General features: G+C 43.8%; 1 protein-coding gene across 2 annotated transcripts in view; it reads right to left on the bottom strand.

Annotated features, from left to right (window-relative positions):
• Positions 1-6627: 6627 nt before the first annotated feature.
• The window catches only part of shq1 (SHQ1, H/ACA ribonucleoprotein assembly factor), a 39511-nt gene continuing 20979 nt past the window's right edge, over positions 6628-25159 (bottom strand). For both annotated transcript variants that reach the window (XM_044024495.1, XM_044024496.1), the window contains exons 11-12: positions 19387-19507; positions 6628-9493 (exon numbers count right to left, since the gene is read on the bottom strand). In XM_044024495.1, the coding sequence (XP_043880430.1) occupies positions 8809-9493; positions 19387-19507 (806 nt within the window). In that variant the 3' untranslated portion in view covers positions 6628-8808. The remainder of the gene's footprint in view (positions 9494-19386; positions 19508-25159) is intronic.

Here is a 25159-nt window from a genome sequence, read left to right as displayed (position 1 = left end):
TGGAGAGAGAGGAGGTTAAAGGGAGTATATGTGGACTAACTGAGACCAGAGGAGTGCAGGTGGAAGATAAGATGTGTCAGGATGAAGTTGTGTTTTGCTTCGGCAGCTGTAATCAGCGTGGAAAGTCCATTTGTTTCCTTGGTGCGTGTCAAACAGAAGCAGTCGAAGTGACACTGCCAGGCAAATTTAAACAAGGAGCAGCGTGTGTTTCTGCGTTATTCGCTTGGAAACCACGAGCTTTCATCTGTGCAGAGATTCTCGTGTCAGTAATGTCAGGGGAGCATCCGAGAGGCATCGTTAGTGGGGGCTCAGCCCAACACGGCAGAAAGGTGGACTTCACGCGGAGGCTAAAGGGCACTGTGCCGTGGACATAAGGCAAAAAACAAACACCGCCAAGGCCTTGTAGGATCAGCTCACTGGTCTCCCCCTTATTCTTCCCTCTGTACAAATCTCTAATCTGCCTGTCTGTGAAAAGAAATCAAAGTGTCTGATGAGTGTTCAGTCTAGCGCGGCTGAAAATGAAGTGATACACCAAACAGCTTGTTGACACCAACCTGGGAGCGCTTTACGCAGTTTATTTTGATTTCCATCCTGCGCTGCTGTGTTTCTGGAGTCATAAAAAAAAGCTGCTTGACTCCGTGAAAGCAGAGCAGGGGAGCGCTGAATGTATCCAGCACGCGCAGCCCAAAGAGGGAGAACACCAGAAAGCAACAGTGTTGGATTGTTGTTTCCAACTCCCCTAGCACTTAGAGGTTCCCTCCAGCACACTCTCTCGCTGAAATATTAATCGTGTTTGACAGCTGTTTTAGCAATGAAAACAAACACAAGGCCAGAGCTGAGCTTGTTTCTTTTTTTTTTTGTATTATTATTTGTTTTTGGGAAAACGCAGAGACGTATGCTGGAACGTGGACTGGCTCAGATAACTAACAACTGTTGTGGGCAAAAAAGCAGAAGAGGCTCAAGAAACCCCAGTGTGGAAAGAAGCAGCCTCATTAGAAATGTGCTGTTGTTTCACACTGGTTAACTACGGCTCATTAGAAATGTGCTGTTGTGTAGCAGCGTGAAATTATGACAAGCTGCGCTACATCTCTCAGTTGTCAAGTCGTCAGGAGCAGCACTGTGCTGGAAGCTTTTCTACTGTACTTATGAGACGCAAGCGAACTAAGCGTGTTAAAAGAAGACCCAAAACAAAAGTTTAGATCATATTCATGGTTACAATAACTGCATTTTTATTTTGTTACTTTTTAGTCAGCTGACAGCATATTCATTAGCCCTCAATATAAGGGTAAGAACATGCCAGACTGACAATGAGTTGTAAGCAACACAGCTACATCCGTGCAGACACATTATGACATTCACTGCTTTATTACTGGTGTTGACAAAGGGCCCCAATTTAATCTAATTAGCCTCAGGGCCCCATGAAGGCTTGGACCGGCCCTGGTGATATTCATTCAAAGTTTACTTCACTTTAGAAAATCTAAATTTGAAGCAGATGGGTTTTGGAATGTAAACACAGCTCTTTTTCAGCATTATCCCAAACGTATAAATTCAACAATCATTCTGTCCCTCTGCCCTCAAAAGTGCTTCCTCCCAAACATTTGACACAACACCACTGAAGGCTTTAAATAGATGATGCTCCGCCCCCCTCTGCCTGCACAGGTGTGGGGCAATTACTAATCAGTGGGTGTGTCTCTTAATCACTGAGTGAAAAAAAAAATAAAAGGAATAAAACTGAATATTTTGGGTTTGGTAAGACACAAGCACACACAATGTTTTTACATAAATCACTCACAAGCTGTGGAGTGCTTATATATATTGAATGTAACCCTTAATTTAATTAAATTAGTGCATAACTAATGTTTTTTTGTGTGAACATGGGTCATCACCTAATGTCTGGTGCGTCTTACAAAGCCTGTCAAGCGAACCGTTGGGAAGTTATGAGATTAACAGACGGACAGATGTTCCTATAGATAAATAAAACTTCTCGAACGTGATGTGTTGTGACATGAGGAACAGATTTTAAATGAGTAATGTACCAGCCTGACACTAGGGCTTCTTTCACACTAAAACAAGTGAAGTCTCCACTCTGTCGTCTGTAGAATTTCGTCTTTAAAGTGTCTTCTTTGTCCTTGTCATCGTCCTATAAACGTCCACACAGAGTCTCCTTTGTCTAAACGTGTCAGTACTGTTGGGGAATCTTGTACCAAATCAGCCATAAGTAGACTAAATAGACTGACCACAAATAGACATACAGTAGATTATTTCTCAACATGTCTTGTTCACCTTTAAGTAGAACAAAAAAATGCTCATCAGAAAGTTTAGAAGGTATTTGGAATTCATCATGCTGTCCTGACTTTTTCCAAAAGTCATACTACTTGAGTTAAACCTTTGTGAAAAACCCAAATCCACTCTTGCGTTACATTTCCTGTCTACAGCAGGGAGGACAAATGACGACAGATCTTTGGATGGAAAGGTTATTCACTTTGAATCTGATCTTACCTGGTACAGTCTGTGTGGCAGATAGTCTTCTCTATAGTCAGATCTTTTATTGCATCGGCTCAGATTGTTTTAAAATGCTTTCTATTGCTACCATTGTGTTTATCTGTCTCTTTATTGAGCACGGACATGTGACAGAAGACAGGTCACCTGAGAGAAACACATGCTGATAGATCATTAGCCCACACCTGTGCAGGGCAGAGGGATTGTCTCCCTGCACAGGTGTGGGCCATTATCTGTTGAAGGACAGCAGTTTTAAATGTTTGAAAGGACTCTTCTCGAAGGTCCTGAAGGACCGAAACACTGACGGTCGAATTAATAAACTGTGACGCAGAGCAAGAGTTGTGTGTCGGATATATTGTTCCTGAAGTTTAAAAAATGTGTAAAATTCTGCAAATAATAAAATAAAATAAAATAAAATAAAATAAAATAAAATAAAATAAAATAAAATAAAATAAAATAAAATAAAATAAAATAAAATAAAATAAAATAAAATATTCAGCAGTTAGTTTGGATGAAGATTATTTCAAATAAGTAGCTACCACACTTATCTGGATCGAGCCTTTGTTTAAAAGTTGGTCATGTCCAGATTATTATAGACGTAGCGTCAGATATCAGAAGAAGTCACCATTACACTTTAACAACTTCCCTTTAACCCCAGTGCACTTTACAACGTACAATGACGAGAGGCTTTCTCACACTCTCCCTCTCTCTCACACACACGCAGCTCTAGCACAGCAGAGGCAATTTGCAGCATTAAGCCGCCTGATAGCACATGTCCACTGAGAGTTAAGGAGTGATTTAACGGACATTGCTCACACCAATTAGAGTGAATCAGCCGAGCAACGCTACCTACGACAAGTGGATGCCAGCGCTGTCAACACACAGCCTCACCCACAAGCTCCCACACGCTGCAGAAAGGGGGGTATTTCACTGTTTCCTTTGTGATTAAGAGCATGAATATAGCCCATTTAGATTATCTCTCCCTGTCAGCACTGTCAGCCTGAGAGACGCCGACACATCCCTGCGCACTCATTCCCTCATTATCATACGCCAGTCATCTCAAGAGGGCCCGCTACAGAGCCCATGGAAAAAATGGGAGCCGACGGGAAGAGCCACCTGGTTCTCCCTTTGAGCGCTGACTCCTCAACTGTTTGCCGGCCAAGCCTGGAGCGACATGACATCGCACCAATGCCACAAAAAAAAAAAGGGAGCGAGAGAGAGAGAGAGAGCCGAGCCACGACACAGCTGCTTGAAAGAGAGCGTGCACAAAGGGATTTCTATTTGCACGGCCATTGGACGAGTCAGGCCTTGGAGAGCACCTGATTCATTTCTTCTTGAGGGCTATTAATCTTTTCAAGCACCAGAATCACTTTGCCTCTTGTGCGGGAACGGGAGAGGAGATTGAGTTTTCTCTAACAATCAACCCATGAGGCTGCGTGTCGCCGGTCGAGGGAGCGGTGACGCCGCCGTCCTCGCTGCCGCCGCTCTCATTTAAAACAAAAAAGAACAATGGAGGCGATGCTGTATCACATTAGTGAGATAATTCTGAAATGTCTATTCACAGCGGCCAGCGCGAGGCCACGATGCATACGGGAGAGCCAAGTGGTTCACTTCATCTCCACAGACATGCAGTCTGAATCATTATTTTATTTGTTTTAGTTCATTGAAATTCCTCTTCTCTACGCGTACAACAGATTGAGTTTTCATTCACAAGCCCCTCATACGCTTAACTTTCTTTTGCTCATGTTGTTGAGTTAATTGCGCAGAAGCGCTACCTTCATTATGCCGCGAGTTATTTATGTCCTCAAGGTTTTAACAAGGTCACAGTGAGCCATTAGTGATGCAACGCCCCAGCAGCAGATTCTTCATGAGGGAACAACAATGCAAAAGACATTAGTGGAGACGAAACTGAACAGTGGTGCTTTGACCAAAGTTGTTTTAATTGGTGTTGTTCCATACAAGGTGGATGAAGCAAAACTGGGGAAAAAAAAGTCCGTGGGCCAAGCTCTCTGTTTTACTGAGAGCTGGAAGGGAAAATCAATACCTTTTCTTCCAACTGTTCACTGAATATGGCACGAGATGTTAGGTTCTCACAAAGACTGGAAGCAGCAGAAGCTGTGGTGGTTAAAAGCAAATGCCCACAGTACAGTTTAAACACAGCTTGGCTGGGTGCAGTGAGTTTAAGTGGTGCTGGTGGGTACATTTGAATTTTTAATGTTTGTCAAGCTGTGTGATATTAATCATCTCATCTTCTCCATAGCTCTCGGCTGGAAAGCAAGAAAGCATACGTGTCCCAAATGCTCCTTTAAGCCACAGTTCTAGAACGATGATCGGTATATTTGGGTATATGTCGATGTCATAATTGTCACGTTCCTCATCTGCAGAGAGCTGCTTTGTTCCATTCAATCCAATTACACACGTGTACCAAATCTCATATTCCAGTAGCTGCAATTTTTCAAATGAGAGGAGTTCCCTCTCATTTGTATTTGTGCTGACTTGTACAGGTGTGGGTACCGGTGGTTTCCATCTTCTTCGTTGTCTATTTCGTCAAAGAATTTGAGTGCACCACCAACTGGACTGCGCTACAGGGAGCGTGTGCAGTCAGCGAATTTGGTCCATGTGGAGTCAAATGAGGGACTTGCCCAGATTTGTCCCTGTTGAATCTGTACAGAACAATGTGGGGAAGGGCGGATGTGGAAGGACGATCCGGTCCTTTAACCCTAAGGGCTTGTTCCCATCATGGTACAGTTCGTTTTGGTGCAGTATGCTTTTCTGTCGCCCAATCAGCTGACTGTCATGGGTCTAGCTCTGGTACCCCAAGGGGCGGGTTGGGGTCGGATATTTTGGTACCATTCCTAATGCAAACGCAACACAATATGTAGCGTAAAGACCCGAACCGCTGAAAAAAAAAGCTCAAAATGAGAAACATACTATAAAAAAAAGACCATTTAGAATCGACCTGAACACCAGGGTCATATCACAGTCTCATCATTGAGTACAAATTCCTGTGTCTGCCCGTTTATCTAATATTCATTGTGTTTAATGGAAACAAATTTGGTAGTTTGAGTAATCTTGTTGACAGACAGACAATGAAAACATGACCTCTTTGGCAAAGGCCATGATAGATCTGGCAGGATTCTCCTGGTGTGGTCAGTGTGACTATGACCGATGGGTCACTGTGTTTGTCAGTGAGAGGGAGGGTGGGGTCAGAGGACACTGCACTCATTAATTTGGCATTACTCAACACGAGTGATAATTTGTCGGGTTGGTATTTACCATTATGCACAGAACTGGCCTTCATTATTGTACATGTTCCGTTGATAATGGGCTCATTTCGAGGATGGCCTACATGAGTAGTTGAGCACATTACTCCAGTTTCTTAGCGCCCCGAGGGTCAAAGGGTAGCCTCTGTACACGGATAACGGGCTGATTTATCAAATCCAAGTCAAAACAGAACGTGGACATCGCATTAATTCCAGCCTTGTATAATTTATCAGCCGTGTTCATTAAAAAGCAGCCTTGTCCCGTGAAAAATGTCAGTTGGCGAGGAGCATTAATTGCAGATGAACCAAGTGAAGTGCCGAGCCTCCGGTCAGACTCCAAGACGGCTGCACTAATGGAGGAATATGGAGGCCACTTTAAGATGAAAAATGGCAACGGAGCCCACTGTCACTTAATCAATGTGGAAACCCCAGTGGGGGAGAGGAAACCACTGCCTGTGGGGGACGCAGAGTCCCCACACTTGTGTCCCCTGAATGAAGGGGGTTTTAAATGGGCCGACTCCCCCGACGTAACTCATCTCCCTCACAGCGATCATGACGCCCTCTCCCAAGGGGGAGTTTCAAGGAGGCTGTCTCTTCTTGGGAGGTGTCTAACAACGCCATCCATCTGGGTAACACAATACCACAGACACTGCCTATCTGAGCAGCCATCATCACCGCTGTCTCCCGAGCCGCCTTCATTCAACGCTGGATGAAATTCCCCCCTGAAATGGCCCGAGGCGACGCGGCGGCTGTGCTTAATCTCTCACTTCCTCGGCTCGTCATGACCCAGAAGCATCACAGGACCCGGCTATTTCTGCTCAGGCAATAATAGTAAGCAGCACAAGCATAGGACTAAACGCAGCAATTGCCAAAATTATGCTTTATTATGAATGTCCATATTTAGCATTTTCTGAAAGCTTACGGATACAGAGGAAATAGACACACATTATTGACATTAACAAAGAATATTATAAATCTAATGCTTTCCTAAGTGTCAGGGAAGTACGGTGGCCTCTGCATACCAGAAAGGATCTTCTTTCGTTCTTCATTTGCGTAGAAAGGCTTCGCTTCAAAATGCAAAACGGGACTGCTGAAGAAACATGGTGGTGCTTATCCAGCGGCTACAAAACCCAAACAATTATTTTTATTTTTAAGCAATTATACACTTACACAAACATAGTATATCCAGTTTCTCCTAAATGTTACACACTGGACCTTTAAAGTGAGAATCTTAAATAAGATGGAATGGCTGGATAAGAAATGCAGGCTCCCCCCTTGAGGAATCAACATAAATCCCTCCTGTGCCGTTCCCACTGGTCAGAACGAGTTCAAACCAGGTATTAAATGGGTTACTCGACAAGTGGGAATGTGTTTGATCAGCATTCACTCCCGGGTCAAATAACTCTGCAATGCACACGGTTTTTATCGGCATTACTGGGCAATGGACTTTCAAGTCACTTACGTGAAATCTTAAGAGTTCTTACTGTACCATGCCTACAAAACGCCTACTTTGGTAAGGAGAAGACCTCCTTACCAATAGGATATCACTGCTGCCACTGTATGTGGAGATGGACACGACTCTTTTTTCTTCTGGTCTTCTGTCTCTGTGCTGCCTCAGGCCCCCGCGTTTCCCTCTTATCTCTCCAAAAAACAGCTGCCGCGCCGCAGCCTCCCTCGCAGTCCTCATCTATCTGCTTGACATGCGCTTCCTTGTTTGTTCTCCCTCGCCCCGCTAGACGTGGCTGATGATATTGAGCCGCGTCGACGGCGCTCCTCCATTCACGCCAGATGAATCAATCACTCCCGCCTGCTCCGCGGCTCCTCTTTAGTGCCGACGGAGTCTTTTCCACTTCAATCAATGCCAGGGCTTTAGGAAGGAGTTAGTGCCTTTCCTACTATTTATTAAGGAAAGAATCGCTGCCTCAAAGTAGCTCTGCCAGTCACCTTAGGTGAATGATGAACAGCAAAGAACAATGACAAATGTTTGTCAGCTTCCTGGAATGACATTCCTCGTCTATGTTTTCGATCCAACATGAAAGTGTTCATATTTATATGGGATTATAATACGTGGGCAATAGAGAAGCAGGTTACTGAGCAACAGCCATAAAGTCAGGTGAAGGTTGGACTGCTGCTTTTAACTAAACGAGGAAGACTAAAACCCACACACATTAACCAACCATGTAAATAAGGAATGAGGTTCAAGTTCATCAATTAGTACAACATACACTCACTAAACCATTTAACTGTCAGTAAACACAACTATCCACAGCGACTGTGTGCATTCAGGCACGCAGACATGGTCAACACAACCTGATCAAGTTCATCCCAAACGTCCCGATGGGGAAGAATGATGATTTAAATGACTTTGACAGACAGGAGTATTGAAGAGAGACTGAAACCACTGGTTACCAGTTAATTTAAACTTTGATAGCACTCTGAAACACGTTTATGTTAAACCAGTTAAAACCTGTTAAATCCAGATTAATCCAGTCAAGAGTTCAAAATATCCAATGAGCAGCATCAACAAAGCCAGAAGGGAATGAATGATAGAAAGACAACGGTAATTTAAATAACCACGGTATGCAGAAGACCATCACTGACAAACTGTACGAGGCAAACCTTGAAGCCGATGAGCGACAGCAGAGGAACACCTCGCTTTATGAGGTGTCCTGTCTGTACTTCATAAAGTAGAAAACTTTATTTCCCTTTGCCAGGGCCACTCAGTTCCCCACAGTGTCCTTACACTGAACTCTCTCACATTTTAACTACTAAATTCTGATCAAAATCCGTGACCAGCTCGTGACCAAAAACCATCACCAACATCCGTGTGAAATGTAATCAAAATCCATCCTCAACATGCTCACAGCCAAACAGACAAATGCAGCCAAAAACAATGAGGTCCTTTTAGATGAAGGTTAAAGCATAAAGATGATGCTTGTTATCACAACACACAGGAGAAAACCTGAAATTCCAAACAGAAGGAAAAACATTCAAAGCCAAAAACGTCCGACAGACTTTCCTACATCACGTCCACCGGGGTCAACAATTATTTCCAGCTCATGAAGCGTTTTAAGTCACTGTCATCGGGACGCTCCTGTGTTTGCACAATGAGCAGAGGATTTCTTTGAGGACTCGGCTCTAACAAAGTCCCACTGCTGCTCCTCGCAGATGTTGCTTCACTCTTTCCCACTCCGGCGCCGCTCAGCTGTGAACCGTTCCTCTCGTCTTTGCAGCTGGAGTCTTGACAGATTTGCAGCTCCTCTGCCACCCGCTCCCCGAGCTCCTGGATCAGCTGTCTGGTGCCTTGTGGAGCCGAGGGGAGGGCCTCCACTTTGCTCACTGCTGAGATGAGCATGCTCGTTTGTTCCTGGGGGATGGGAGAGACAGCAGAGGTGGGATGCAGCTGGGGAGGGATGTCCTTACGTATCTCTCCTCCTCCTCCTCCTCCTCCTCCTCCTCCTCCTGTGCAGGCTTGCCCTTGAGCCTCAAATTCCTCGCTCTCATCAGACGAGCCACTGCTGCTGCTGCTGCTGTCGCTGGACTCATCGCTGCTGTCACGGTGGGATAACGAAGTGCTCTTGAAAGCTCCCTGCTCTTTGGCTTCTTCTTCTCCTTCTTCCTCCACCACCATAGTTGCTGCCTCCTCTAGTTCTTCCAGCTCCAGCTCCAAGTCTTTCTTCTGCAGAGAGGCTTTTTGTAACACAGCAGCAAAGGCTGCCACCTTCTTGGACCTGCGAGGATGGAAAGAGAGAATTAGGGACAAGTTAGTGGGAGAAAAAAAACTATTTCAAACAAAAATATGACTTCACGACACCTTCAGTGGAACACGAGGAGAGAGAAACGCAACGACTGACTGATTGAGTGCTTCTGTGGACTAAAGACATAGCCACAGGAAAACCATCTACAAATCTAATAGCCATTAACCAAATCCCATTCTCATCTGAATACTAAGTAGCCGGTGATTTGCAGCGGCAAAGTGGCTCGACAAAATATGGAAATGTGGACGTTTAATAATGTAGGCTGAGGAGCACTGTTGCTGATACCAGGGGCTTGGGCTTTTCTCCCCCCCCACCCCCCCGCTCCTGCTGCTCTCCCTGTGAGAGGCGATAAGAGACTGAGCAGGATTACACACAGAGGGAGAGAGAGGGAGGGAGAGAGTGAGCGCTCCTCTTCCACCACAGTCCACACAAACACACACTCACGCCTTCACATTCCAAGGAGCTAAACTGAGATGCACCTACGATTGGTAATAAGCACACAGCACTCGCAGAAATTGACACTGAGCAGAGATGTGAGCTGTGGTTTCATAATTTGACAAGAGTAATTTGTCAGAAAATAAAATGTTCTTTGTGGGTGAAATGAATTTGAAACTTTTACCAAACAACCAACTCATGGAGCACTTGGAGCTAAAACAACCAAGACAGCGTTGTAGGACTTTTAAAATATTACAGTATTATTGCTGTATGTATGCAAGAATAACTACGGCATTAAGATTCCTATAAAGATGCCCTGAATTGTACACACACAGGGATTTTACTAGGAGTTAATAAACTCTTATAATAATGACCTTTTTTTTTATTTGTAAGTCAGCTCTAAGTGGAGCAGTGGATCTTGTCCATAATCCTGCATTTTTAATACACATCACATCTGCCACGGTCCAGAGGTCTGGAACACCGACAATGTGGAAGTTTTGTAACAGATGCTGAAGATGATAGTGATTATTATTGTTATTAATGAGATCATTCTCAAATACACCTGTTACACATCTATTCCTGGTTTCTATCTCCTCGCACCTTCTTCTCTCCATTACATTCTCCTCTCCACCCTCCCAGTTACCCGCAGTTGTTTTCTAACTGACGCAAGGTCGACTTGCATGTACCTGTCACTTTGACACTTGTTGCTGGTCGTGCATGACGCTTGGTGCTGGAGGCAGTTATTGGAAGTTAGCAGAGCAGTTTTCTTCATGGCTTTTAGTGGCTCGTCGACAGCACTGCACAGGCACACAGAGGTGACGCAGGGGGGAACCCGAATGGCCACAGACTGCAGTTTTGCACAAAGTCGGACTGCAGTACAGTCAATAAAAGTCTGGCGAGAGAATGGCTGCAAACTGCAGTCTCACAGCAGAATGTCTCGAAAGATTACGATGAAAAGAATGTCCTCATAAAGCGGAGAATTAAACAATGTCCCTGTCCTCCCCGTCTCAGTTTTTGTAGCTGTGTCACCACAGAAGACACAACAGACTCCTTGAAGAGAGAGTGGGGTTTTTATTACTGATGAATGTCCTCCCACAAGGCCCCATTTGTGTAAAGCCATCAGATTGTTGGGAGGCCCCTGTCTGCACATTATTCACACTGGGAATGCCTGCCATGCTGCCAAAAACTTAAGTGCTTGCTATTCGTCCCTCAGTGTGGCCGGGGCTTGTGTGCCGCCCCCATTGCCATGGTGATTACGAGCTGACCTGTGTGGGTCACTGCGATTCAGACTACGTCCATTCAGGGTGGGATGAAAATGTGTGAGCCATGCTGGTGTGTGTGTGTGTGTGAGTGTGTGTGTGTTTATGCATGGGGGGGTTGTGTATGTGTTGAGAGGCTACTCTTCCGCTGCCATTCACATTTTCACACTCAGCTCCTGTTGCCCTCTCTGGCCCAATTAACCCAGTGCTGAGCTCCAGGATGGCTCCTCATTACTGCGCTGTCCTAATGAGCTCCCTATTCTGGAGCCATAAGTGTTTATTGGAGCAGCATGCAGAGGCTGCATATTCATTTAAGACCTCAGGAGGGACCGTGTAAACAGATCTTATAGCTGCGATATATTATCTTGATACACAGTAGTCTCTGAGAAACAGAGAAGAATAGAGAGGGGATGGATGGGGCTGGGATGCCAGACCAACATTTCTGACATTTCCAAAAATGTTTTGGCAGTTTTTGTCCGTCACGATGAGGAAGAATTTGAAAAAGTCCACTGATGTCTATCCGGCTAAGACGCTTGGGCAGCTTGCCAGCTCAGACAGAACCAAGTATAAATCGTTTCCGCAGTCTTTTGACAAGTTTCACAACATTCACACATGATTCTATTTAAAGTGGATTTCCTTCATCTCATGTATCAGCGGTTAATGAAACAACACATTCACATCCTTTGACTGACACAGGAGGCAATTCAGGTGTGACTTCCTCTTTGAGGGAAACACACATTGAGCACATTACTACTCACTTACGTTAATGTGGTAGCATGTTATTACTGGATAATTATCACTAAACACAAAGTGCAACAGAGGTAGATAAATTCTGTCTCCCCCCCCCCAAAAAAAATTGACACAGATCACCAACAGTTAAGGTAATGTACCCTGAGGGGAACACATTTTGTAGTAATCAATTTGTCAAGAAGCTAAATGAAAAGCTGGGGAATCACCAGAGTCATCAGTTATTGTCCTCTGGGCACCATAAATCCAAATTTTGCAACATAGCTGGCGGGAATATTTCTACACCAAAGCAGTGGATCGATTAATGTCTTAATCTGGTGTGAGTGCATATGAATTCTTAAACTGCTTTCAGACTGAAGTCCAGATGTTCTCTGGAGATTCTCCAAGAGAAACCCCTGGATAATCCACATCGGGTGAATGCATGCGTAGCCTGGACGCTCCCGCAGATTGTTCTTGCCTTTATGACTGCACTCTAACCACACAGTGATTTCCTGCAATTGTCACAGTATGTGAACAACAAACACCGAAGAACGTCCGGACCCGATTCACGGGACATTACACGGAGCCCGCGATTGATGAACGGCTCGTGCCGCAACCAACGCCACTGCAGTCTGTGGAAACAATGTGTGAATGCCAGAAAAACAAGTATTCACCAGTCCTACACAACTTCAACAACAGCTCATTTCCTTTTCAAACAATGACTACAGGATATGAAGACATTACTATAACCTTTCGCCTGATCCTGATGAGTGTCTACAGGCTGTTTCAGTCCCAGACTCTATAAAATCCATGTAAGAACTTGCTGTAGCGAGGCCGGGGCAAGAAGAGCCTCCTGCAGCACAGCCACTTCAAAGTAAGCCCCGTATTCTCTTTCCCCCGTGGGAAGTCATTACTGAGTTAGCGTTGGAAAGGCCCGCTTGTTTTCTCTCCCCTCCCTTGCTCTGTGGTGGGAGAAGCTCAGCCTGTGGTGAATACAAAGGATCCGTCCAAGAGGAGGGGGGAGGGATAATGTTGTACACAATCCAGTCATTACTACACTGCTGTTGTGGTTTGCCTTCATTAAACTGAGGAGGGGTGGCTTTTTCAAGGTTGGAAAACTTCTGGTGAGACAAAGACACTTCCATCTGCCAGAGTCCTTGGGAAAAGTGAATGTACGTGTGTGTGTGTGTGTGAGAGAGAGAACAGACCCAAACTACAATCTGACAGTTCTTTCATCAGACTCCTGCTCATTCACTGAGCACGTCTGTGCTATTGAAAACGTTTGTGATAAAGCTCGTCGTCCGACGTACGCGCCCGTGTAATGTGATCGCAACGCTTTCTCGGTGTAACTCGCAAAATGTAACGCCGACGAGCCGAGGGGAATAAAAGCCGACAGTGGGAGATTCGATTCGTCAGTGTGACTGAATACTGGAATCGTCGGGAGGCAGTGGACGCCACTTCGATTTAAGAAATAACAAACACAGATGTATTTATTCAACAAACCAGTGTTGGAGAGTATATTTAAGGGCTGTCTGAGAAAAGACAGACACACAGTTTATGGAATTACAACATAAATACTGTACTTGTTGAACTCACATTTGAGGCTGTATTCTCTATCACTGAGCACAAAAACTCAAACATTTGCCATTGTTTCTCTGCAACAGATGAAAATTAGCATAGAGCCCAATGAAATCCACTCTATTTTTTCTTAAATTCTGAATTAAAAAAAAAGGTGTCAGAATGTACTTGAATCAAATGCCAACAACTTAATAAAGTATTAAAATAGTGAAATTTTGTGTTGCATAAATGCATTTAATTTTATCATATGCTTTAAGTCTGATACACATAACATTTTATTTGAAGGATTTCAACACAATGTGCTTTAGATAGTGGTGAGTTTGTTAGAGGCTACTCTTGTTTGCCGGATTTCACAATGTGCAGTAGCTTCACAGATTTTCTGGAGGAAGGTCGGAATTGGCGCACACAGCCACAGAGTCCTGGAGAAATTCTCGTTTTGAATCTGACGACGTATTCTGAGCTGTAATTGTGGGGCTTCAGTGGCTAAGTGGCTGTCACTCCAGTGGACAGAATAACAACACCAGCTCTGAATTAAGGAGTTACATTTGAATTCCATAACTTTTTACACAGTGCATTTGTCTCAGATGGTCCCAAGCAGAACGTCCCACCCCGCAACGCTGTCTCGCAAAACTGCTCCGACTTCTCAGAAAATACACAATTACAGTCAAATCATGAGAAATTCTGCATGATTCCATTTTTATCGCTGAAATTGCTTTTCCTATAACGCGGAAATCATGGAGCCCTATTAAAAAATGGGAAAAGGTGGCAGTGGCAAAAGCAAACAAATGTGACTTCAGCCATTTGCACCTCACTCACCCAAATAAGCAATGGGTCCGACTTGGTTTCCAAAATGGAGATCTCACGTGGGTGGTTGCCATTTTCAGTTATCTGTGCTGTTTAGAATTGTCCAGAGGCAGGAGAAGTGAACTTCTGCCACACATGGATAGTAAAGCTTGAGCATGAGTGGACCGAGTGCACTGAAATTAAAGGAGACTATGTTGAAAAACAACGCAAGCACAATATTTCTCCTGTGAGGTTTTCTGGGTGATGCACTTTTTTGGGGGGTTTGTAAGATGACTCATGTTGTAGATGGACTCATTTTACCGAGGTTGCCATGTTTCCAAATTCTTTCCTTTGCCTTTGTGAATAAAATATCCTAACCAGTAGAAAATACGTACAAATCTATAACTGTAAGACATTTCTAAAAAAAACAAAAATACCTTTGAGGCATTTGTGGTTTGCTGGAATATAAGATATAGTCAACTTTAAAAGTGTACTTTGGCAGGAAATGTTCTGCTGTATTTCCCACTTCATCAATTAGGTGTAAAATTTGACCTAAAACTTTAGTCAAAGCCTTCAGGAAGTTGTAGTTATTTAAAAAATTATCCAAATCTTACAAGCTGTTCAGTCCTCTCTCCGCTACATCTTGTTGCAAAAAGGTGACTGCAGTTGTTTAACTGGGCTTCATCTAAATGCAGAGACATGTGAGGCTGGAAAAACTGTAATTTAGTGTAATAAGTGGAGTGGGCACTCCAAATGTGGATAGAAGAAAATATGCAAACACGGAGTGTAAGTCTGTGTTTAAGATGAGCCTGTGTACTCAAGACAAAAAAACTGGAGTGGTAACACGCTGGGAGGAAATCTGTTCTACTTATCCCCGTTAGCTGGGAGACATTTGTGTCTTTGTTCTCCCCAGCGGGGCCTCCAGGATCTCCTTCAGATAAAGCTGCTTCATTATTTGTTTAAAAACCTTCCGCAGGACGAGCATTTGACAGCTGTGTAACGCTGCCTGGTGGCTGCAGGAAAGTCCTTCCCAGCAAACATCTGGGTGTCACATCAGCTGTGTGGCTGGGAGGTGGATCAGAAAACATGCCATGCTTGACAAGAGCACAAATCCCCCACCCCCCCACTTCTTTCCCCACAGGGAGCATCACACCACAGATCGCCTCAAACACCTTTATTTTATTATCCAGTAAAAAAGCCCCAGGGTACAAGTAAAAAATGAAAAAAGCCTGTTGTGCTAAGTGTCTTGTGTTTTACACCTGAACAAACAGGTACGGCGAGGTGAATGGCGCAGCGTTTCACAGCACGGGGGATGAGCGTTAACGCCACACCAACGAGCAAAAGTGCATTTTTCAAGGCATTTGGCCACCAGTCCGCGCTTTCACGCTCACCCCATGAGTGACCTTGTTGCCCTGAGGCGGTCCTGTTATTGCAGCTCCAGATGCTTTTCCCTGCGGGGGAGCTGCTGACAAACCCTCCCCACTGACACTGTTATGCACACAAGACGAGGGATGAATGAGACAAGGGAGAAATAGAGAATATGTAATCACCCCAGAGGGCTGATTCATACTGAAAAAAAAAAACAAAGAGAAGGAAGAAAAAGAATGTCTACAAGTTCATTTTTGGCAGCCTTCTGTTGTTTTCATGTGGCACAGCAGACGGTCTTTAAGATTGCGATGCATTGTACTCATCTTCTGAGGGGAAGACGACACCCGCTGTTTTTGGGGACTGCGCACTTGCCCACTGTCCAATTACCTGTTCTTGAGTAAAGTTCAATCTGTCCCTGAACCTTGTTTCAGCCTCAGGAGCAACATACAAATCACACATCTTATGGACAAGTCAAATTTTCACCAGAGAGCCAGTTATTCCTTTTGCAAGAATGACTTCATATGGAAACTCAACTCCCTTTCCCATCTCCCAGACTAAACCCTGGAGCTCATCATTTGTATGATGCCATGTTTTTTTTTTCTGTTGGAATCTAATTGACCCATTTAATAAGGGTGGGTGGGTGTTTTCTCAGCGAACCTAAACGGGAAAAAAAAGGAAGTTGTAGCCCTTCTGATTTAACAAAGGTACTGTAACACAACACCAAGCTTATAGGCTTTTTGTCTGTGCTGGCTGCCATGAATCTACGTTGGCCTCTCTCCCAGCTTTTTGATAAAGTGGGTGAAGACAAAGAGAGAGAGAGTGAGGCGACTTTCTTTTTTCTTCGCAGTCCAGCAGCTCTGTGGGGGCTTTGGCATCTGAGGACCTTCAAAAGCATGCACCAAGGCTAATGGAGTGGAGAGGCTGCTGCTCCATTTGGAATAATACTCCCTGCTAACAATTCCGAGATAATTAGGAATGGGTGGGATGTGCGAGGGCCAAGTTGAAACAGTTTCCAGAGAGGAAGAAGTGTGTTGAAAAAAGAAAAAGAAAAAAAAAAGCTCCAAAAGTTCCACACCACTGAGACAATGAGAAGAGCAAATTGCTTTGAGCTTGTACTCCTGATTTCAGTGTGCAGGCTTCTCCTCTGTCTCCAAGTGTGAGAGCGAAAAGGCGAGCGCTTGCCCCAGAGCTTAAATCACAGTGAAGCCTTTATGAGGCTGTAAATTTGAGACGGATGTCTCAGCAGTCAGAGGAACTTTAGGAGTAGAAATGCACGTGGGACAGTCAGGGAGACTAAATAAATCAACTCCCGAGCCAACAAACACCTATTAATCGCTGTGTCCATCATGCGCAGCTGATCACATCTGTCTCGCCGGTGGCAGGGAGTGACAAGATACAGCGATTGCGTCCACGGTATAGATTACATCTAATTTTTCCGCCTGGCTCCCAGAGACCACTCACTTAGCCGAGGATGACAAATCCCGCACGAGGGAATATCTCACACCGGAGAAGACAATGCCTACATAATCTGTCATCAAACCTGTCAGGAGACACCGGGGGGTGTATGGCGGTGGAAGTTGGTCTGTTCATTCAAAGCAACAGAGAACAGGCCCAAGTCTCCCGTGCAGCTTTTGGTTCCTTTTTAATATTAAACTACAAACATGAGAACATAGTTTCCCAAACCACATGAGGAGACTGTATGCAATTTCAATGGAGCCAGAATCCCCACACTGACACAACAAAAAGCAACTTAAGCTCGGATGCTCTTTTAAGTGGCTGGCAGTGATAGATGTGGTTTTTACTCGTCTGAATGTCTTTTTTCAAGGGATGACAGCTCGCACAAGGGGAGACAATAAAAAAACAATCCAAGCTTCTCTGTGGGGAGTGCGCGATATAAGCTGAAAATGTTATCATGATGTTCCAGGGAATTTTGCGATTTTCATCGTGGCATAGTTTCATCAGTGACTACAGGCAGCGGCGTTGTAGGGAGAATGCACCGACAGTATGTTTGCAGAAGTAATAAAAGTTATGAAACTCCATGCAGCCATTTCTCTATGCTCTGCTCCCTTAAAGTTAACTTTTAGCTGCCTCAACCAGCAAGTTCAACTGTGTTAACACACACACACACACACACACATGCACACACAACACAAAACAAACCAGCAAGTCATGTGCTCCTCAAACGAGTTTGGCTTTCAGCCACGTTGGTGTTGGAGGGGAGACCACACACAGTGGATCCCTCGACACAGCTTCAATACACAGTGATATTTACCATAAATACATTTCAGAGTAAATTTCGTCAAACATTAAAGTGCAGGAGAAGAAACTCCAATCACCAAAGACTCATGAGGTCCAGCTTTCACAATATGCAAAGCCCTACTTCACATGAAAGGGGGGAATGTAACAATTCAATCACAGGTCTGTGCTAAGTTGTGTACAGACTAATCCATTTAATGATCGATGGACGATGGAGTAGGAGTCAGCATGTGAGGTCAAGCTGACATTTAGTTCCAACGTCCACCAAGGAGAAGAGGCAGGGCTCCAGTGCCCCTCAACGGAGAAGAGACTGATTGAGATTTTCAGAAAGCTGACAGAGTGTCAGCAGCCTCATGTGCTTACAGAGTAAGATAAAGGGCCTGTCTCCTCTGGGGTCAAAGACCTCAAGAGATAAGAGATCACACGAATCCCGAGCTGAGCCGCTGATTTCGGCCACACAGTACGATCCCAGCATCCGCAGCATCCACGAGGAGCAGAATTCAAGTCCACTGCTGGAAAAATGTTGAAATAAGAACGTAAAGAGAAACAAGGGAAGAGAAACTGCACTAAATCCCCGCAGACCTTTTATCGTGTCTGCATCTGGGCGCTGAGCCTACAACATCAGGCACACATTTTTCAGCTGGGCTTTTTCCAGACGAGCACACCACTTGGCTGAACCCTGGCCAAGAGTAAAACAGAGCTCATTACTGAGTAATGTGCTCGCAGGCTCACATTTGAAATGTGTAAGTAATTGTAAAATATGTGCAAGGAGGAGTCGAGAGCCTTCAAACCTATATCATTTGGTGGGGGATTGCAGATTTTGCAGGATTGGCTTAAAATGCTGGTAGAAGGTTATGGAGCAGGGAGGATGTGAGAGACTCCAGCGCACACACACACACACACACACACACACACAGACAGGTCCGTGCAATTATCCTTGTAAGGACTTGGCATTGACTTCCAATTATTTGGACAGCCTCAGCAAAATCTCATCCCTAACCTTTACCTTTACCAGTTCACGCCTTACCTAAATACAATTCAGATCTTAGGTTTTGCAACATTAGGACCTGATTTTGGTTACTATGTGGACTACTGGTCCTGACAAGACCAGTGTTTGTGCCATAATTGGTCCACACACATGCATACACACACAGAAAAACTCTTCTTCTGCACACAGTGAATCTACTGAGTGCAGCTGGCTCTTTTGAGATTCAGCGATGGCACTTTTGACACATGTTAATAGTTATGATGAGCGACTGCATGTATCGCTGCCTTGGTCATTCACTCGGAGCCGCTGTGACAAATGCCTCGTCTAATTCTCTCCTCTAAATCACCGATGCATCATGGGGGCTGAGTGGCACTTCCCTCGGCTCTGAAGATGCTGCAGTTCTCTTGAGATGAAGAGTCTCTGAGGTGTGCATGCATAGATGGAAGTGTGTGTGTGTGTTTGTGTGAACTTACTTGACCCTCTGGATCCAGATGCAGTAGTCTGTGATGTACAGATCGTTCAGTATGTAGGCTGGCTCGTTCTCTCGGAAGACTTTGTGAATATCCAGCAGGCATTTGAGGACACAGGCTTTCCCTGGGCACAGAAACACACCGTGGAAGGCAAATGGAAAAACAGTGTTATTCTCACTCCAGTATTAAGGATGACAATGTACTCCAGCTGCTGGCAGACACAGCATGAATCTAAAGGCTGGCAGTCATTATTCCATACATAAAAGCCAAGGTACGGGATCAGAGGAAAAACCCCAGCGAGTTGCGGGGTAATTTGATCCATACGGTTTAAGAAGCCTGGTTCCTGGTTGAAAAAGAAAAAAAGAAAAGATTCATCCGGGGCAAAAGAGCCACGGAATAGACAGCTCTATTTTTGGCAGTCAGTCTGTCATTTCAATCGTGATTTTGTTCAGACTTTTTTTTTTTTTTGGTCAAACACGTGTTTGCTTTTATCTGTTGAAAAAAGAGCAGTAAATGTAACGGATGGTTTTCCACTTGAAATACATTCTCAGCGGCCCATTCAGGTATTGTGCCGCACCACGGGAGTTCTCATCTGAATCCAGTTCAATGTGATCTGACAATCACAAAGGCCTGATTTGCAACTAATAACAACAATAACACAGTCCTACATAGTAATGACTGTCTTTCCAGTTTTGCATGCACCGTTTATTTACAGCATCTTTATTTTTATAGTAAGTAATTGTTAAAAAAAAAAGAAAGAAAAGAAATCCTGCCTGGTCCTAAACGAGGAGTAAAATGATTATTTCAGAGTTCAGTTCTCGCAGCAGTTTGTGAATCGAGTGAATGTCTCTGTCAAAAAACTTCGAGCCTAAACTTGTGCTAAACCCCCTAATGACAGCACGCTGAATACTGTTGTAGTCTTGTGGTGAAAGCTGTCTAGTATGGATTTGCCACCCATCTGTCTTACTGCTCAGCTTAAAGCCTCTTAATTACTTGAATATGTTTAATTGTGCCACTTTTCTAGCGTGAACAGCTGCACGGCATTAAGTGCGTCGTATGATTTATGCACATAATCGTCGCATTGATGCCTGCTCTCCCTGTCAGCTTTCGTAATACTTTGGAAGCGTCCCAGACGTACAGAAATGATACCGTTCGACTTGTGACTTAAAGCAACGCCGCGCTGAAGATCAGCGATGACGTGACACGAGAAAATCAAAAGCCATAACTTTGCTGCTCCACCCTCACACGAGAACATAAATGTCTCCTGCCAAAGCGACACATGTTTGAGTGTTTTTCACAAAACCTCATTTCTCATGCTTTGAGCACCATAAACAAAATTCCATTCACCTCCGTGGAATTTGGGTGGAGGCTGCAAAAACCTCTGCATAAAAACCTGTTACTATACACAGCCTTAGATACCAATTATATGTCAGTCAGGAAACACGTGCTCTTCAGGGACTTGGGTGAACTTGTTTTTTAGACAAGCAACCAATTAAATAAACAGTGCAATTCCATGTTTGCGGGTTTGCTTTGCAGCTCGAAAAACACATTTTAATTCAATGCTTCACATTTAATAACACATACAGTCCAATTTATTTTTCCTGAATAACTATCTGCTTTCTTTCCTTTCTTTTTCTTTGCTTTAACAGCATGTGTAGACAAAGTGCTTTTACACCAATGACCATGACGATTAGCTCATCTAATAATTTAAACACATTAAATCCCGGTCGTCATTATGTGTTACAGAAATGTACCAAACTACTGTTTTTAATGATGTCTTTTACTGCACTGCAACAGTGCCTGAGGTAATGTGGATTCCACATGGTATTTACTGAACACTCAGCATCAGATTCACGCTGCAACTGATTACATAAAGCCTTGAGATCAATCAACACTCAAATATAGCACCTGTCAGCAAATGTAACTATCAGATATGTTTATCTACTAAATAGTCGGGGAGCTTTTAGCCACGATGCACACGACATGGTTTATGGCCGAGGCCGGCACTTTGGCAAACGTGTATAGAAATTGTCTTAGCGCGCGTTCACCACCACAAATGTATCGCACATGCAGAACTACACACGATCTCCATTTGTTATTCCGACAAATGACTTTCCCCGGAGGTATCCCGCCAGCAAAAACTGCCAGAGCACTTCTCTCACCAATCAGACGTATAAATAGCCTGATGATGTGACCAGCAACCCATTGAGGGCAATAGAGAGAATGCCCCCCCCCTCCACAGAGTTGGTTGGCATTGTCCATGAACATTCTGTCCAGTCAAAATAAACAGCACACTTGCAGTGAGGAAAACCTTAAGCAAACATTTGGTTCTCATTTAAGTATGGGATCATATGCAGGGAACTCTGCCCTCAAATCCAGGACTTGGATCATGCGAGGAAAAAACACACTCGCTTCCAAGATTTGACTTTTTCTCTCTTGCTGAGGATTCATGACTTGTTATTAGAAACTTACAGGGAGAAGTTCCTCTCCCTCTCTCCTCTCACTTTACTCTTGTGATTCTTGGCGAAAGGCATCTGACAAGTGATACAGGTGTGTTAATTGGGCAAAAGCAGATTATCTGATGAGTGGGGAAGCACATGAGGCCCACAGAGGAAGTCGTCTGCAGCTGCTAAAAGAGCAGGCTGGCACAGGCGCAGGGGTGGGTGTGAGGAAGGACAAATACAAAGGCTGCTGTGTCCTCTGGACAGAAATTAGGGACTCCAAAAAAACTGTTAAAACTGCATTTAGTGAAATTTAATCCAAATTTTATTTCTCAAACATCTGTACAGGGTTCTGTGGATTAAAATGTCATAATAATTACACACGTAAAAACAGGAGTAGAGTGCTGTTAAAACTTGTCCAGTTTGGAATTTACATCAGATTATATAAACATATTGATTTTATGCTGCAGATTACATCTGCCATGTAGGACACCCACTTATCACTCATGCAAAGTAGCTTTAGTGTGTTGTAATTGAGCCATATCTTAAATCATATTGTTAAACGGATAAACAGAATAAGGGCTGAATACAGTTCTCTTGTTAATTGGTACCCACTGCAGGTATTAAGAAACTCTGCCGTGATGCACATAGTTTTAGTTAAACTCTTTCCCTCGACTGCAAAGTTTTCCATTTTATTTTCATTGTGATGTTTGCATTTTCATGTGACTGTCTTGGGTAAAACTTCCCTGTATTTGATGGACGGGTCATTTGGAAATGTGAAAATGTATTCTAGAGAGAGGATTCATTTTCATGACTGAAAATACTGGCTAATAGGGAACTGGGGTATGTCAAATTCTCTCACCACATCTCTGTGAAGAGTGTGAAATATTTTAGTATAATTTTCTTTCTTTCTTCAGATGATTTTGTGACTTGAACAATGTCCAACGAATAAAATCCACACCAGCTTATGTCTGCCATATCTTAAGAATATATTTGTCTCATCATTTAAACAGTCTTTTTCATCTCAGAATTTGCCTGCTCCCCCACACCAAAGTCCATAGAGAAAATCCGCCTTTGTAGCTGACAGGAACAAGGGAGGTGATGGTGAAGACTTTCAGACAACAAAGTCACAGCATAACACATTTTACCTCACTGATAGAGGCAAGAGTGGATCAACAACTCCTATGTGCCAGGATGTAAAATTGACGATTTTCTCTTTGGCGTGAGAAAGTGATAGGTTTACACACTTACAATTTCCGACTTAGGTGGGAGCACGTTTTCTCAGGTGAGCTAAAAATCTGTTTTTCCCTGTGTCCCCGCTGGCTGCTATGTTTACAGTGAGAATGAGCTTCCGCACCTCAAGCTGTTCTCGGCATAGGGAGCCAGCTGACTATGTGTCCATACTTAATACAACCACAAATCAAAAAAGAAAAGAAAGACCTGCACTATCCCTTTGAAGTGGTATGTTCTCTTTTCTTGTCAGTATCTGGCACCTAAATGAAAGCAGGAAATGCAGCAGGAAGAGTAATGCAGAAGTGACGTGCTATAAAAAGCCAGCATAGAAACATCATCCAGGTTGACGTCTAATGTAATGTAGTTCAGCCTTTACAGTACTGCCAACTAACATGACAATATATGCTCACTGCATTTCAGCTGTCTACTTCAATTCATCTAGTTATAGTATGCATCCAGTATCAGCACATACTTTCACACTGTTCATTGCATCCAGTTCTTTTCCTCAGAGACAGACACACACTCCCAGGTTTTGCACAGCTATTCTTCTTTGGACAATGCATTGACCTCCACTCATCTGGACAGCTTGAACCTAACCAATTCATGTCTAACCTTAACTTGACCACAATTCAATCCGTAGCCCTAAACATAACCAGTGCCTCAGAAATGAGGTTCTGCCTCATTAGGACCAGGTTTGGGCCTCTACGAGGACTGGTCCTGATTAGTTCAGTATTTATGCGAGAAAAGGTCCTAAAGAGATGACACACACACACATAATTGACAACACAGTGCTTATTTAACAGAAGATTTGACCTCATCTCATTTAACTCGCAAACTTTCCTTGAATTCCCAAAATGCCATGTGAATGATGCCATATTTTCCATGACCAACACAAACATTCCCCCGAAAAGAATAACAACAGACATGCATGGTGGATGGTTCTGTAACAAAGGACCACATCTGGCAATTCTTGTCTCTTCTTGTCTCCTCAGTCCAGTGGGGGACACAAGCATGACCCCATATTGCTCTGCACCATGTCACCTGCAGCTCCCTCAGGCTCTCTTCTCTTTTGTGCCTGTGCAGTAGTTCTTTAGGAAGCAGGTGGAGGAGCTCCTTGAGAGTACTCACCATGCCACTGGAGACCTGTTCAAATATTTACCCACGGATAAGATTTCCTTCAAGGTCTTAAACTGCGCGCTGCCAGTAATGGGTTTGTTTTACTCATTTCTATGAATGTTTGCTTTCACGGCCACTTAAATGAAGTGTCTCCCAAAAAATGTAACATGCATTACCATTCGCCTTATCCTGACAAATTATTTAGTGCATGAAAAATGCTGGGAGAAAAATTGCCCACAGACACACGCCAGGCTGAAAAACTGTCGTGTTACAGTTCGATTATTCACAGTCCTAATGCTGGCAAGCAATAACTTAAATCAGTTGGGAGTCAACATTAGGAAAAATGATTGTGACATAATTATTTTTTCCTTGACAGATACAGTATAAATAGAGTGTCTTATCACTAGGATGTGTATGAAGATGTACGAGCCGTCAGGATACACTGGAACACTTTCTGGATTGAAACAAACATGAGAAATCTGCTTTTGATATGAGAAGTGCCTCTGATGTATGAAAAAGAAGGTGAGGGGAACAGTGACTCAGACTGCTGCGTCCCTGGTTCTCCTGATCAACTCATCTTCCGACTTAATGACGTGCAGAAATGCTAATCTGGAGCTTAAAAGGTCTTAATTTGCTGTCATTTGATGGCATTAAATCCATCAAAAGCTGGATAATCTTAGCCCTCACACATCCTGAGAGTGTTTATACTGCAGAGCTTCATCTGTCCGTGGGGGCTTTTGATTTAAAGATTACCCTGGGCTTCAAAAAAAAAAAAAAATCAAACTCAATTGTCCGTTCTTAACTAATCCACATTTCACTCCCCCAGGGGAGCCGCGAGTCAGGCCACGCTCCTGCTCAGCTGGAGCAATATTACTTTTTTTTTGAAAACACATGCCGCAGTGTGCTTGTGAATTCATCCAAAGATTGGGGTCTGTTCAGAAGGCTGTTTTTACTGGGCAGTGTACCACGAAAAGCATGCTGACTTT

Source organism: Solea senegalensis, linkage group LG4 (genome assembly GCF_019176455.1).
Source record: "Solea senegalensis isolate Sse05_10M linkage group LG4, IFAPA_SoseM_1, whole genome shotgun sequence".
NCBI classification, from domain to species: domain Eukaryota; kingdom Metazoa; phylum Chordata; class Actinopteri; order Pleuronectiformes; family Soleidae; genus Solea; species Solea senegalensis.
The sequence above is the reverse complement of the archived record's forward strand: the minus strand, read 5'-3'. Positions and strand labels throughout refer to the sequence as shown.